The sequence below is a fragment of the Marmota monax genome, unplaced genomic scaffold (assembly GCF_021218885.2).
Source record: "Marmota monax isolate L192 unplaced genomic scaffold, Marmota_monax_Labrador192_F-V1.1 WCK01_AAM20220418_F8-fsc00112, whole genome shotgun sequence".
Taxonomy (NCBI): Eukaryota; Metazoa; Chordata; class Mammalia; order Rodentia; family Sciuridae; genus Marmota; species Marmota monax.
Genome location: NW_026692073.1, coordinates 3330887 through 3345914, shown reverse-complemented (window position 1 = coordinate 3345914; position 15028 = coordinate 3330887). Strand labels below are relative to the sequence as shown.

Here is a 15028-nt window from a genome sequence, read left to right as displayed (position 1 = left end):
TTGGCAAAAGTATCTCAAGTAGGAAAATCCCAACACTTGGCACTTTTGATCTAGGGAAGGAGAGCAGTTTTGTTCCCCTTTGCCAATTGTAACTGCTTTATACCACCAAAAGCTTCTAACCTTTATTAAGCACCAGGCCAAATACTTCTTGTTGATGTCCTTCAATCTTCCTAATAGTTCTGTGAACAAACGTTTCATCTCCATTTTACAGATGGAAAAAGTTGGGGTGAAGAGTTAGCCCATCCATCCTCAGGAAGAATTTAATAAAGAAGTGTTCACTTGTGGTGAGGCAAAGCAAAAGGACTGCTAAATTCTTTATATTTGATATAATTGGCAAAGAACAGAACATATATGAAAATTTTGAAATAAAAACTTGTTTTCCTCCTCACAATGGAAATCCCTGCCACAGTTAGGCATCATAACTGTTTCCCTCTAATGGATTCCTAATCCAAGATGGTCACACTTTCTTCCACAGGACTGACTTTAGAGAAACTCTGTAAGTCAAAAAAGTGAATGAGTATTGTAGGGTAAGAAACATATCCAAAATAGATTATTCAGGATTTCTCATGGTACTCAGTGTCCCTTCTGGAAATTTCTGACCTGACAAATACAGAGAAGAGAAAGGTAGAGAAGAAAGTGTTAAAGAAAGCAGAAGGGAAACAGCTGAAGTCAGTACATAGCTACATGTGGCTCAGGACCAAATTGTCCCAGAATGTCACTGCAAATCCAGAAAGCTGCCAAAAGTTGGAAAACACAACATGTTGAAAGACACACACACATACACTCATAAATACAAATAGATACACATGTATATGATATACTGCATACAGCATTACATATTTGTTTAAGATCCAATGATCCTCTAAATGCTTCTTGCATCCTGTGGTGAATTTAGTACTTGCACACAGTGCTGGAAAGCCTTGGTTCAGTGGGAAGGGGTTAGCCAGGGACAGCTGGCTTTCGCAGGAGGTCAGGGACAGAGACTGGCAGAGACAACTGCATGGCAGGTGCTGCAGGGGAGGGGATGAGCATACAAGACTTGAAGGTAAAATAAGCTAGTTGTGTACAAAGACAACAAGCAGACTGGCTTGGCGGTGAGAAATAGAATGCTTGATGAAATGGCTTTAGAGTCAGAACCAGGTTTGAACCCTCTCTTCCTCTAGCATTTACTAGTCCTGTAATGTTGGACAATGTGATTTACACTTTCTGAGCCTTCCCTCTCTTACCTGTAAAGACAATACCTACTTCCTGGCATTGTTGAGAGTATAAAATGCTAGTACGGGCTTAATCACTGTCCCTGTCACTTGTTCTTAATGGTTGGTAGAAAGGAATTTCGTTATAGCAAAAAAAAAAAATATATATATATATATACACCAGGCATTGCACAGGGGTGTCTTCCCCATATTATCCTATTTATTCTATTAAAATCCTTCAGGAGAGGCTCTACTTGTCCCCATTTCACTTAGTGTGCCCCAGGTCACAGAGCTAGTTTCCATCAGAGGAAGAATTCAAACCAAGTCATCAGACCACCAGATATGTTCCACTGTATCTGGCAGTTTCCTAAGCAACAAGTGATAAGACTAAAAAGCATCAGTGAGAGGAATCCTCATAGGACAGATGGGGAGTGAAAAAACTAACAACAAGCCCCTAAATCCATTTCTCGTCTGCTCGATATATTTTATAGAATTCTGGGTAAAGCTGAGGAGTGACATTTCCAAGCAGACCAATGAAATGAACCTCAAGAACTTCCCATCCCTGCCCCCAGTTTCCCCATCCAGTTTCCTCCCAATGGGGAGCTGGGACTATATACTTTCTGAAGTTACTTCCAGCTCTAAAATGATGAGCACATGGGTAAAATTACAAGGTTTGAGACACAAACAGCACACTGTGCTCAGAGCCATCTCTTGAGTGTGATGCCTTTTATAATAGAAGCCCTCTCACCCAGAGAGATGTTTAATCATGAAATCCTAGAATAGCAATGGTGTAATGTTCTCAAACTCTTTATTTTAATTCAAAATATATAAATGTGTGCTCATTATCCAATTTCACTGATGTAGGCGCAATGCCTCTCTTCAACACTAGGACACGGGGAGAGAGCAGGGATGGGTTATGCAGACAATTAACTATGCTCACAATCCATCATGTACAATTTCCTATTCCTTCTTTCTTTCTTTCTTTCTTTCTTTCTTTCTTTCTTTCTTTCTTTCTTTCCTTTCTTTCTTTCTTTCTTTCTTTCTTCTCTTTCTTCTCTTTCTTTCTTTCTCTCCCCCCCACAGTGCTAGAGATTCAGAGCCTCAGGGATGCCAGACAAATATTCTATCATTAAACTACATCCCCCAGCCCCATTTCCAATCTCAATATCCTTAAAATAGAAAGAATTTTAAATAATTACAGATAAACCCATAAGCAGAATCTCTTTAGATTTTCAAGTTTTTCCTCATCTTTTATAGCTGTTTCTCCCACACTTAATTTGACAGCAATTTTTAGTGACTCACCTCTATGAAGTCTTTTTTAAGTATTCAACACAGTTTCCCTAGAAACAAGAATGCTATTTCTTTTTATATTCCCATTTCAGCAGTTTAATTAAACAATAAGTCAGACTTTGTCATCCCTCTTCTCTAGAGTGTCCAATGACTCACCCATCTCACTAAAGTCCGTCCATGGCTCCACACGCTGTGACCCCTGCCGTTCCCTCTGTCTCCTCTCCTGCCACCCCCCCTCCTCAGTCAATCCACTCCAGCTAGGTGACCTCCAGGTACACTTCCTCACGTGGCCAAGGGAGCTCTTGCTTCCAACTGGCTTGCTGTTCCCCCTCTCCAAATTTTCTTCCTCTGGATATCCACAGGGTGAGCTCTTAGAATTCCTTCTTTCTAGTTCTTTGTTCATATGTCACCTTCTCAGTGAAGCCTTCTCCATTATCCTAATTAAAGTAGCCACCTTGGCCTCCCACCTCAATGTTGTTTTTTTCTAGCATACGTATCTGACGTTCTATACATTTCGCCCATTAGAATTCAAGCTCAGGAGGGCAGGGAATGTTGCCTGTTTGCAGATGTACTCCAGTGCCTAAAATAACAGGGCCATAGTTGTCATTCCATTAATAAGTCTTCAATAATAATCTCTGTTGTTGTAATAAATGTATTATCTGACTGAATTGCATAAGTGCAACACTAGGTACCTCAGACTTGAGGAGGGTTAGGAACAAAGACTCTTGGTAAGCAAAGAAGTCACCTGGAGGGCTCAGAAGTACACTGGTTCTGAAGAGCTTACCCTGCAGCCTCATGAGCATCCATGAGCCCTAGGATCAGCCAGGGCATGGTAGAGAGGGCAGCAAGGTCATCTGTTAAATGCAAGTTGTCTAAACAGTCTCTCTTTTTAACTCAACCAAACTGATGTCTCCAATCACTTGATGTTTTCATACTCAAACACAGAAAAACCCATAGCAAAGTATAGAGGATAATCTGGCCACTTTGCTTCAGATAGAGATAAAACAGTAGATAAATTGTCTTATTCTGATGTACCCCTCCATGGTCAATGACCTTTAGCAAATCTCTTCATCTCTTTCTTATCCTAAGTTCTCCATTAAAAAGCGGGAGGGTATAAAATAATATGTGGCCTGACTATTTTATCAGTCTATGGTAAATATCAGATGAATCACTAACTATGAAAATATATGAAAAAATTATAAAGCACGCTATACAATAAGCAATTACTGGGGCTGGGGTTGTGGTTCAGTGGTAGAGCACTTGCCTAGCATGTTTGAGCCACTGGGTTATCAAAAAAAAAACTAGATAAACAAACAATAAGCAATTATCTTTGTATGAATAAAGATGACTTACTTGTCTATAATATCTACCATTACTCCCCCAAACTGATAATGTACTTTCGAGCACTTTGATTTTGATATTATTCTAAAATATATAAAGAATAAACAGAATGAAAAGTCTGCTTTTAATGGCATGGAATGAGAAAAGAAGGAAAATCAGGCCTTTTCCTGGTTCTTAAATAGAAAAATATCAAGAAGGAAAAAAAATGCATAAATCTTCAGAGCAGTAACTATAATATAAAACGATCAGATTTAAAAATATTACTGTGAGTATCTATGATTATCTGGACTCTGGGACACTTTAGATGTTCCTCATCTATTTCTACTACAAGGATAATCCAAGATGACTTATTAATATCACAGATGTCAATAGTAGGTTATGATGTAAATGAGAAAACTCTCTCCAACCATCTCAGTTCTGTTTTATTATAGCATTTATTACACCAAAATAAAAAGTGGTGAAGAACGACTTGTCACACCATTTATTAGAGTTGATGGAGTGTAGACAGTCTTTTCAATAAGGCTTTAACACACTGTTCTGCACCACGGTCCGTTATTAATGAAAAGAAATGCATGATACTTGCATCTGCTTTTCCCCAAGTCATTCAGACATTAAATTCAAAATCCATTCTACCCTTTATGGCAAAGGGTCAGAGATAAAATGTTAATTTGTTTGTTGTTTACCAAAATGTTCATTTCTAATCAGGAATCTTCACTATTCTACTGAATTTAATAATAGTACTTTCTTGGAGAAGGGATCAAAGGAGGAAGCAAATGCAACAGGAATATAAACAAATTGTGCCCTAGTTTATATCTGACAAGAGGATGGGATCTAATTTTTCTCTGTGAAGAAAACACAAAGGACAGCCACAGAATGCAAACTGTGTGTTGCATATCTGAACTTCTCTTCCAGCACCTGAGTATCTGAATGGAACTAATTCACTCTAGAAAAGGCATTAAGTAATAGAGCCTGACTGTGCCAGGAAGAGGGATAACCTTCAAACTGTGAACAAAAGTAAACATATTTGACAATGATAGCAATCACCTCACTCACTCAGTCCATCAAACATTTCACTCTCAAAAGAAAAAAACCAAATATATTAAGAATTACCTACCGCCAACAAGGAACCCTGATAGACACAAGCACCTGTGGGGAAAAACAAACAAGAATTAAAAGTAATGCATAATATGCCAATACGCACTGCCCCAGCAGGCTCTCTGCTCAAACTGCATCTACACGCATCATAATAAGCAAATCGCTTTTTCCAAAATCTTAAAAGCTTGAGCATTCTTCCCCTTGGGAAATAACCCCATACACCAAAATAACATTTCCTGGGCACATGTGAGGGAAGGCTTCATTAGAACTCATTATCTGAATTTTAAAATAAATGTATTTATAATGGCATACTCTAAATACAGTGCATATTTTCTTTTATGATAAATCAGGAAAGCTTCCATAATCTAGTCCCAATTTACTTATTCAAGCTTCTCTTCCACTCTTTGCTTACATAAATTCTCCAGTCCAACCCAAAGAGCCAACTTAGGATCCCATGATAAAATTTCATGTCTCAATGGCTTTTGTTTGTTTTTATTTCCTACAGGAGATGCGTTTGGTCTATTCAAAGCCTTTGAATTTGATTTCATCTCCTTCATGACACTTTTCCAGCCCACAGGATTATGTTCATCTCCTGTGAGCTCATAGCACTTTGTGCGTGAATCATTTATTTGTGAATCACCCTTGTGTACTTCCTCTGGCATCCTTGCTACAGATGTGGAAATGCTGCTATCCTGCACAAAATATATATCTGAGGAAATGGGGACTATTTCTCTTTTTTGGTATTCCCCTTCTCTTCATATACTAGGCATTCGTTTAGATATCTGGTTAACGTAAAATACCTATTTCATGCTTTTAACAAAATATGCTCCTCTTTGGAGAGATTAAATCATTTTATAGAAGAGCAATATAAATGGTGGTTATTTGAAAAGATCCCTTCTATTGAGTTCCTGACCTCCAAGACTCTTTTCACTCCACTTTTTTTTCTGATGGGCTGCTTATGAACTGATACATCTTTATATTTTCCAGTCATTAGGCACCAAGTGAAAAAAAAAAAAGATGATTTGTTTCTACATGGAGAAGAAGGCTGAATTTGACTGGATAGCTTATGTATTCTGAATAACTAGCATATCATAAAACAAATCTTTATAAAATTGTAATCCTGATTTTTTAAAAAAATACACATTTCTCAACCAATTTTTGAGCAGCACGACAGGTGTTCATTTAACCTAGAAACAAGGATACAATGTGCTACTGGCTACTCTCAGAAACTGAGGCCACAAACAGAATAAAACTGTATACACAAACCAAAGTAGGTCATCTTGACGTTGTGCCACATTTGGTTTCCAAAGAGGGAAGGACACATTTTACTACAGTGCTTGTCTCTAACAGATCGTTCATGAAGTCTCAAAATATTACCTTCTTCAGAAAGGACTGGTCCATGTTCTCCACCAATAATGGAACTGAGAACAATCTTCAAAGAAAGTGAGATGACTATTTACATTTGAGTTGAATCAAAGACCCTGGGGAAAATTTACTAAATGACTTTTATGTTCTTGACATTCAGATAGAATAATTTGAGACAAAGCCCTTGGGGAGGGAGGGACTTTTCTTAATTGACTTATTTTTCCTTAAGAAATTTGTTCCAAAGATTGTATTTCAGTCTACAGCATGTCATATAAAGGATGTAAGTACATGTATATTTAGATATAAAATAATCATATATAACTCAAATACACAATTCATTTTCTAAACTGCTTAAATAGATTAAATGGATATTTAATTACATCCAATGTTTTAAAAATTACAATAAAGTTCATCACTAAGGTACAATTTAACAAAATTTAATATTTTTTCCAGACCATTAATTTTTAATGGTTAAACTATGAAAAACCTTTCACATATTAAATAGTTTTTAATTGACAGATAAAATCATGTATATATGTCATGTACAACATGATGTTTTCAAGTACATTTAACCTTTATGATAAGCAAAGAAAATTTAACTTTCAGAAAAAAAAATTGTTCTTAAAGACTATCCTCAGATATAGTCATGTGTTACTAGGGATACCTTCTGAGAAATGCATCATTAGGAAACATTTCTGTGATGCAAACATTTATTCACACCAAGTAAGATGGCTATGACATCTTTAGGCAATATGAGACCAACATACTATATTCAGTTCAACATTGACCAAAACATCATTCTGTGGCACATAACTATAATTTTATTTCTCTCTCCCACAGTATCACCTCTTTCAAAGTTCCCCCCAAAATCAAGTACTTTAAGAAGTAACCAAATATCCACATAAAAACCTGTTTGGGGAAGTTCTATAAGAGGAAAACATAAAGCTACATTTAAGAGTGGCACCAGAGCCAGATGTGGTTAAGCGAAATATCTGCTATAGACTCCAATCAAGTGGTATGTACCTGTTGATAAATTCTGTCATTAGGAAAAGAAAATAACTCAATTTGGGTCACTCTATGATGCACAATTCCAAAAGAAATAAGCTTTGCCCTCTGAGGGCTTTCTTTCCTAAAACCAAACAGTTCTAACCAGAAGGCAGCTACATGAACGAATGTCCATTAACACCGTTTCCAAACCCTCATTTCTACTCTCCTGAGAGAACAAAGCATTCCAGTATGATGCCCAGTCCTATCAAACATTTATCACCACCCAAAGCCAGATGCGGTCATCCAGAGTAAACATATTTCTCCCACACTGTGGCACGCTGCACACCCACTAGCAGATGAAGTTGGGAGGTTTGTTGGCATTAGGTGCTGGGTGCAGCTTCTGATTCAGAACTGGAGCAGAGAGGCCTTTTCACTAATCCATCAATTCGCATAATACTGACAACAAAATTACTCCTTCTACTCATCATCTTTTTCCCTCTAAGGAGTTCTAGAAAGATTACAGATCTATCTAAGCTTTCAAATTATGGCTTTATTTGAACTTGAAAGGAAAATCCAGCTTAGCTCAAGGTGGATTTTTCTTTCTTTCTTTTTACAGCCTGAACTGAGGGCCTGTGCATGTTAGGTAAGCATTCTACAACCTCAGCCCCTCAAGACGAATTCTGAGAAATGGTAGAGATCTAGAAAGAGAAATATGCCTTCTTCAAAAGAAAATAGAGGAAAAATTAAAAAAAAAAAAATGGGAACCAGAGATCCCAAACCAAGAACATTGTCAGTTTCAGGGTATGAAATATGGCTAAAGCATCCAGCAATTTAATTCCAACAGCACACGGTCTGTGAGAAAGTGCAGATAGTCTACAGAGTAAAGTAATTATATAGAGCAAAAAAGGAAGGCTGCTATGTTTGGAGAATTGGCTGCTCTTCTTCCAGTGTGGATGGCTCATTGCCTGCAGGTCACAGAGGCAAAATGTTACATATAAAATTTAAACAAGTAAAATAATGGCTTTATTATTTGATGGCTTTTCAAAGATTATAATAAACTCCTTTAAGACATATCTGTAAAAAATTAATATTTTCAGGGAAATTCTGAGATATGATTAGTACCAGTACTGACATCCTTAAACTATTCACTAGAGAAACTGACTGGTAAACTGAGAGAATTAGAGAAGTTAAATCCAAGAAGCACAAAATGTCAGACCCATTAGTTGAAAGAAATAGTGTTCATTAAGACATGAAGAGATTTGGAGAGTAGGGCCTCACAAACACACGACTCATTAGGACCAAGCAGCCACAAGTTGGCATTTAAATGTTCAAGCTTTATGTTGTATTATAATTCAGCATATGGCTGTGTACACTGTGGAATAGTTAAAATAGAATCGCTTCTGGACTGACAGGGCAGCTCATGTCCTGATTACTGTCGAGTAGGATTCAGATCAATTAATAGAGTAGTTAAAATGAAAATGGGCCAACTGTTTTTGAATTGTTATAAAAGTTGGCATGCAGCTCCCACTTTGCCATGTGGTAGTCCCCTCCCCTCTTCTGAGCCATGTGGTGGAGGGTATTTTATGACTACTGTGTCTAAGTAAAATTGAGTGATATTGCCACCCAAGTCCATAATAGTGAATATGGATGGGTATGTCCTCACTAAAGGATGTCTATGGGGAGAGCAATACTCAGAGTCGATCCCCAGAAGGCAATGTATTAGAAACAAGAGCCAACAACATGGGGATAGGGATGTGGCTCAGTGGTAGAGCACCTGCCTAGCATGCATAAGCCCCTGCGTTTGATCCCTAGCACTGGGGGAAATAAAAAAAATCTATGCTAATACATCACATTATTTCTACTAGCAGGTAGTTATAAAAGCCATAAAGCTGCAAAATTGCAATTAGTATCAATCAACTGGAATCAGTAAAATTTCAATATTGGGCAAGCCAACAAAGACCAAATGTTCTCCTATCTCTAGTGAACCATAATTCTGATAATAATAATTTTGGGGTATGCAAACTCCTTGAGGGCAAGAACTATAGGCTTTTATTATTTGTTTTTGATCTCTGTATTTCCCCACCAGACACAACATGACACATTTGCTCTCAAAAAAAAAAAAAGGCTTGTCAAATGAAAGATGAAGGGAGAGGCTATTTTTCTTGGCTATTTTTCAATGTCTTCTCTGATATTGAAGTTCAAGTATTCAGTGTCTCACCAAAGGGAGTCCTCAGCCAAGAGCAGAACCAAAAATGCTGATCTATCTCTAAATAAAACACACTGTCTATCAAGTGATCATTTCCAATATAATCTGTCAATGGCACTTACATGAAAAGCCTGGAAGATTGTGGAGTTGACTGAAACCACACGAGGAGTGATGAGACATCAACTAGAGCTCAGTGCTCTTAGCCTCAGAGCCAGTGACCTTTCCTACCCCAAGCCAGCTGTCTATGTAGTGTAACCTCACAGGACTTCCACATATCAACACAACTCAAAGTGAGCATCTCCAGAAAACACCATCACAAAATTCCCCTGATTCAGAAAACAACCATATTAGGGGTTTCCCTGTGCCTTCTTGATTTTATTAAGACCTCAAATCATAGTATTTTATCTACTTGGCAATATAAAATAACACTGCCAATAATTTCCTTATAAAAATTTATTTTTTCTTCTGATAATTAGAATAAAATTTAGAACCTGGAAATTTCAACTGATCACAAATAAGCTGGCAAATGTCAGTCATTTTTCCCCCTATTCGTGATGATTAGCAAAAGTATTTTAGCACTATCACCTAGTTGACTTCTTTATTTAGTAAATGACAGAATTACAGCTCACAGAGTTAGATGGTTCATTCAAGGTAAGCCAGCTAATCATAAAGGCTTCAAAAGAATGTGATTTGGCAATACTTGTTCATTTGGCCAAAAATTTTGAGAACTTACTATGTGCTAGGAGTTGAACTGGATATATAAGAATAACTAGGAGCCATCCTAACTCCTCAGTAAGCACATAGCCAAAGGACCAAGGTAACATTTATATCAACTACAGTTGTGAAAGGTATTAACTGGGATACTGGAAGCATATATGACATATTCTCTGAGCACAGAGAAGAAAACAAATTCTTCTGTGAAGTGGCAGGCAAAAGTGTCCAAGTATGTCCCATCAAGAGAAATACATGTGAACGTTTCTTTTCGGCTTTTAAAAATCATTCCCTAGGTTAGCACTAAAAATTTGAGAAGATCTCTGAAATTCTTATATTTCCATCTATGACCTCAGTGCTTTTAATGTTAAAATAAAACCTTGACAGAACCAAATGGAAGGTCTCATGGAATGACAACTTGTCTGTGGGACTGATATCATTTAATTAAATTCATGAGATAAAGGATTAAAGTACTTAGCATAGTACCAGGCAAATGGTATGTGCTCAGTAAATGTATTCATTCATTATCAGATAAGCATCATTATGATTTGGGTGAAAACTGACATTTACCAATCTTGCAATCCAATTTGTGAAATGACTACAGAATGCTCTGAAGGTAGGGTGATACAATTAAATGCAGTATCCGAAGTATATCTTTGAAGGAATATCACCTCTTTCCTAATACCCATCAAAAGACCTTGGCAGTTCTTAAACATTGTATGGACCAAATCTCCAAAGAGCGCCCCCTGTAGACTCTTAATATTAACAGCTTTTGTCTGAGATTTGGTCTGAGAAAATGCATCATTCCAGATGCCCCCTGCTGAGCAATACAGGAGCATGTTTTCTTCGTTGCTGGGATATGATTGTAAATAAGAAACTGCCACCAAGTGAAACTGTAGTTTTTCTAAGTCCGAAGTTGAGATTTAGGTGGCCTGGGCAGTCTCTCCCGTCTGGGGCAATTAGACTTTTTTTTTTCAAGTATGCATACACATTCGCATACATAGTATCTCTCTCTCTCTACAGGTTTTGCACGTTTGAAGAAATCTGCACAGGTCCTAGATGTACTTCTCCCGGGGATGGGATACATTCCACCTGCTCCCCAGGAGGGTGAGGGAAGGTATCACCTTAACCAGTAGGGAAAGTCTCCATTGCAATGTGTGAATTTCTAAAACTAGACCATTTTCTCTTGGGAAGCTAATAAAGAGGAGGCACCGCTCCTTTGACTGGAAGTCGATCCAAGAAAGGGCTTTGTCCTACCCCGACCTCCAACGCCCCCAATCCTAGGCAAGGGATCAGCAGTCGGGGACTGTCTCCTGCCAGCACCAGCTCAGAGAAGGCGGCCCGCCCAGCGCTGGCCGCCGGGGCTGCGAAGCCAATTTGCGGCTGGGCAGGTGAACTCTTCTTCCCGCAGCTGGATGAATAATGAATGAAGCCGGGAAGGAAAGCAGAGCGCCCTGTGCTGTGGATTAAGTCCTCTTCCTCCCAGGCGCCGGCTCCCCTCCCCCTCCTTAAACACTAACTGGGCCACTTCCCGGGCTCCTCCGAGCAGGTGGGAGCTCAAAGCGCCTCGCGTCCCTGGCCCTGCACCCCTTAACCCCAAAACTCTTAATTTACTTATTGATTTATTTATTCGGCTGAGCCTAGATTGCGTTTGATATCATGGCGACAACTCTTCGCTGTCTCCCTTCCCTCTCTCAGCTCCAGGGTTTCACTTGTAGGTTGAAGCCCGGGAGGAAAACCAGGAGGCGGAGGGATAAGGGAAGTAATCTAAACTCTTATTAACCACATTCCCCCGCCCCTTTGGGGAAGGAGGAAAGCTATCCGTACCGGGGAGATTTATTTCAGTACAATTAAATTGCCTACGTCCAGAACATGCTCTGATCAGCTAGTTATAAAATCTTAACTGGACTTTAGGGGGAGACTTATAGGGGCAGGAAGGAGCAAGAGTAATGGAGCTTTTATGTTTCATAGGAGCAGAAGTTGGGTTTGTTTTTTGTTTTGTTTTGGTGGCGTGTTGTTTGTTTTTTTTTTTTTTTTTTTTTTTTTGCAAACGTAAGAGCAACTAGGCTTTATGTAGTTGCTTTTCCTTCGGGGGCAGGAGAGGAAAGGAAAGAAAATCCGATTTAAAAGATCCACCTCAACCTGCCACCACCCAAAGGACTTACGGTGGAAAGGGAGACCGTGGAAGGGGGTTGTGACCCGAATGCTAACTAATCTCAGGAAAAAAAAAAAGAAGAAAAGAAAACAAAAAGCCCACTCCAGTTCCACGCCCACCCACCCCCGAAAGTAAAAGACAAAAACTTCCACCTAGCCCACGACACCATAAAACTTGCTGAGCATTTTAAACTGCACACACACACTCACACACACACGCGCCACTGCTCTTTTTACCTTCGGAATGATGAAGCAATACTGCAAATTCCGCCAACGCTACGGCCACCCCGAGCCACACTTTGAGGAAACCCATCGCCGCCTTGGCACCCACAGTGGAGGAGTGCAGCCTTCAGCATCCAAGAGCCGGCTCTCCGCCAAACTGCTGGTTTCGGCGCCCGGAGCCGGGGACGCCCAGAGGGTGGGGAACGGTGGGCTGTTTCCTCCGGGGAGAAAAGAAGATGGACAGGCCAATTGCGACGCTCACATCAGCCCCGAGGCGCCGGATCCGGCGGGCGATTCAATTCACTCACTGCTGGGGCGGGGAGCTGACCGAGCTCTCCCGGACCGCAGGACAACGACGATGGCTGGGCTTGGGAGAACGAGAAGGGGCAAAGCGTAGTTCTCCACTGCAAAGTCTACCCGAAAGTTGCCGGTCACGGACTGATCTGCTCTCGCAGCATTTCCCCGGGGCTAGACCCGTCCTCTTTGGGGTCTCCAACAGTGAAGATCTTGGCGCTGGTACGTCTCGAGTAGCTTTTTTAAAGTTCGGTTGATATTCCGCGTCCGCGCTGCGTAGGCAGAAAGGGTCTCCCGGAATCCCGAAAAACCCACTCACACCCACTTCTTGGCGGGGCCACCTCCAGCTCAGCGGACCTCAGCCACCCAGCGCCCCTGACTGGAAACTTTGTGTCGCGATGCGTGCACGTCCAGAACTCGCCAGAGCTGCAGCCGCACCGCGCCGTCCCGGGCTGCGCTCCCTGCAGCAGACTGTTCCAAGGCTTGCAAGGAAGGCGCGGGGGGCGCGGGGGGCGCTGCTGCTACTTTCTCGGCCCCGCCCCTCGCCTGAGTGAGAAGGGCTGCGGGGGCGCGGCTTGCTCCACACCGACACCCACGTCCTAACAGAACAACCAGAGCTGCTCTGCAGGGTGGAGGTGCGATTACGGGAGTGGAGGAGGAGCCAGAATTTTAGATTCACTGAGGAAGGAGAAAGGCTGGAAAAGCCCCCTTGAACTCAACGCTATCCAGGCTAGAGAGCCCGGAAATGCACAAAATAGATCCCCGTCTGGATCCCCGCATTTAAAGGACACATACTCCGCCTGTCTCCGCCTCCCTCCTCTCCTCCCTCCCTCCTTTAGCTTGGTGTGAAAATGGACCCAGGGACTCGGAGCTTTGGCAAAGATTCCAGAAAGTCACGTGGGCAAGGGGAGACGCGGGGAGGGGAGTGAGGGGAGGCCGAGAGAGCAACCTGATCCCCTTATTCATTCGGCTGGAGTTCAGATCGGCTTTGTCTGGAGCGGGATCAAAAGTGGTCACACCGGGGATGGAGGGGCGGGGTGGAAAAAAGGTGGCGTGGTCCTTACTCTGGCACAGCTGAGGGCTCCTAACTGGATCCACACCCCTTATTTAGGAGGGGCCGATTCATGGACGAAAGCGTCCACATCAAAGCCCTAGAGCTACCCTCTACCACCAAGTGCGTCCTGGGACCCTCCTGGGGTTTTACCCGCAACCTGGGAGAATCTAGTCATGCAAGCCGGAGGGGGATAATCCCACTGCGAAAGCACCTTTACCTCTCCCTGGGAGCCGCTGTCAATGAAACAACACGCTGTCTTGGCGTGGAGGGTCCAGCTGCGCCCCCAAATGCCAATGCCTGGGAAGTAAATTTTAAGGCAAAGCCGACTGGGGCGCATACTTGAAGAGTGGAAGCTTTGATTCCCAGCCGGGACTGACAGATAGCTATTTTTGTAGAATCAAATAAAAATAGCTGGTCCGGGTTTAAGTTTAATCATTTTATAAGACGGGAATAGTTGCATCAGAGAGATACTGGCTAGGTTCCGATGGGCCCAGAGAAAAGATGTCCTGGTTCACTCTGCTGAGCTGTAATGGAGAGACTGTCCAAGAGAATTTGAAGTAGCATTGAACTGGTAGCTGTGAGTAGGCAGAGGTGCCAGCTGTTCCCAATTTTCACCGCCATCATAAGGCAAGCCCACTGTTCTAAAGCACACTAATGCCTTTTGGAACCATTCACTTTTGGGGGGATAACTGGATAAATTGAAATTGGCAGGTCCTTGTGACTGTAATATTTAGCCAGAGCAAAGAGGGAACCTCTGACAACTTGGCTGTGATTCTTGAGTATCTGGAGGACCCAGAAATCCTGCATCTCACCCTTAGTCTCTCCACTGGGCTGTACTTCCTAGAGACAGATTTTTTTTTTTTTAACCTCTGTATCTGAAGCAGATAATAGGGCTCTGTAAACATTTCTTGAAAGAATGGACTAAACAAAATAGTAAGTTCCTGAAAGCAGCAGCCATATCAAGCTGGACTGGGGGGTCCTAAAACCCTCCCAACAAAAAGGATTACCCTTTTTTTAAGAAAGTGGACATTTTTTTCAATCTCAAGAAGAGCATTTTGCAAATTCAAACACACACACTGACAAACCAGATTACCACACCAAACCCCTCCTACATAG

General features: G+C 41.2%; 1 protein-coding gene across 2 annotated transcripts in view; it reads right to left on the bottom strand.

Moving 5' to 3' along the window:
- Fras1 (Fraser extracellular matrix complex subunit 1) overlaps positions 1-13612 on the bottom strand; it is a 460021-nt gene extending 446409 nt beyond the window's left edge. For both annotated transcript variants that reach the window (XM_046459197.2, XM_046459211.2), the window contains exons 1-2: positions 12580-13612; positions 4939-4970 (exon numbers count right to left, since the gene is read on the bottom strand). In XM_046459197.2, the coding sequence (XP_046315153.1) occupies positions 4939-4970; positions 12580-12655 (108 nt within the window). In that variant the 5' untranslated portion in view covers positions 12656-13612. The remainder of the gene's footprint in view (positions 1-4938; positions 4971-12579) is intronic.
- Between the last annotated feature and the right edge of the window lie 1416 nt (positions 13613-15028).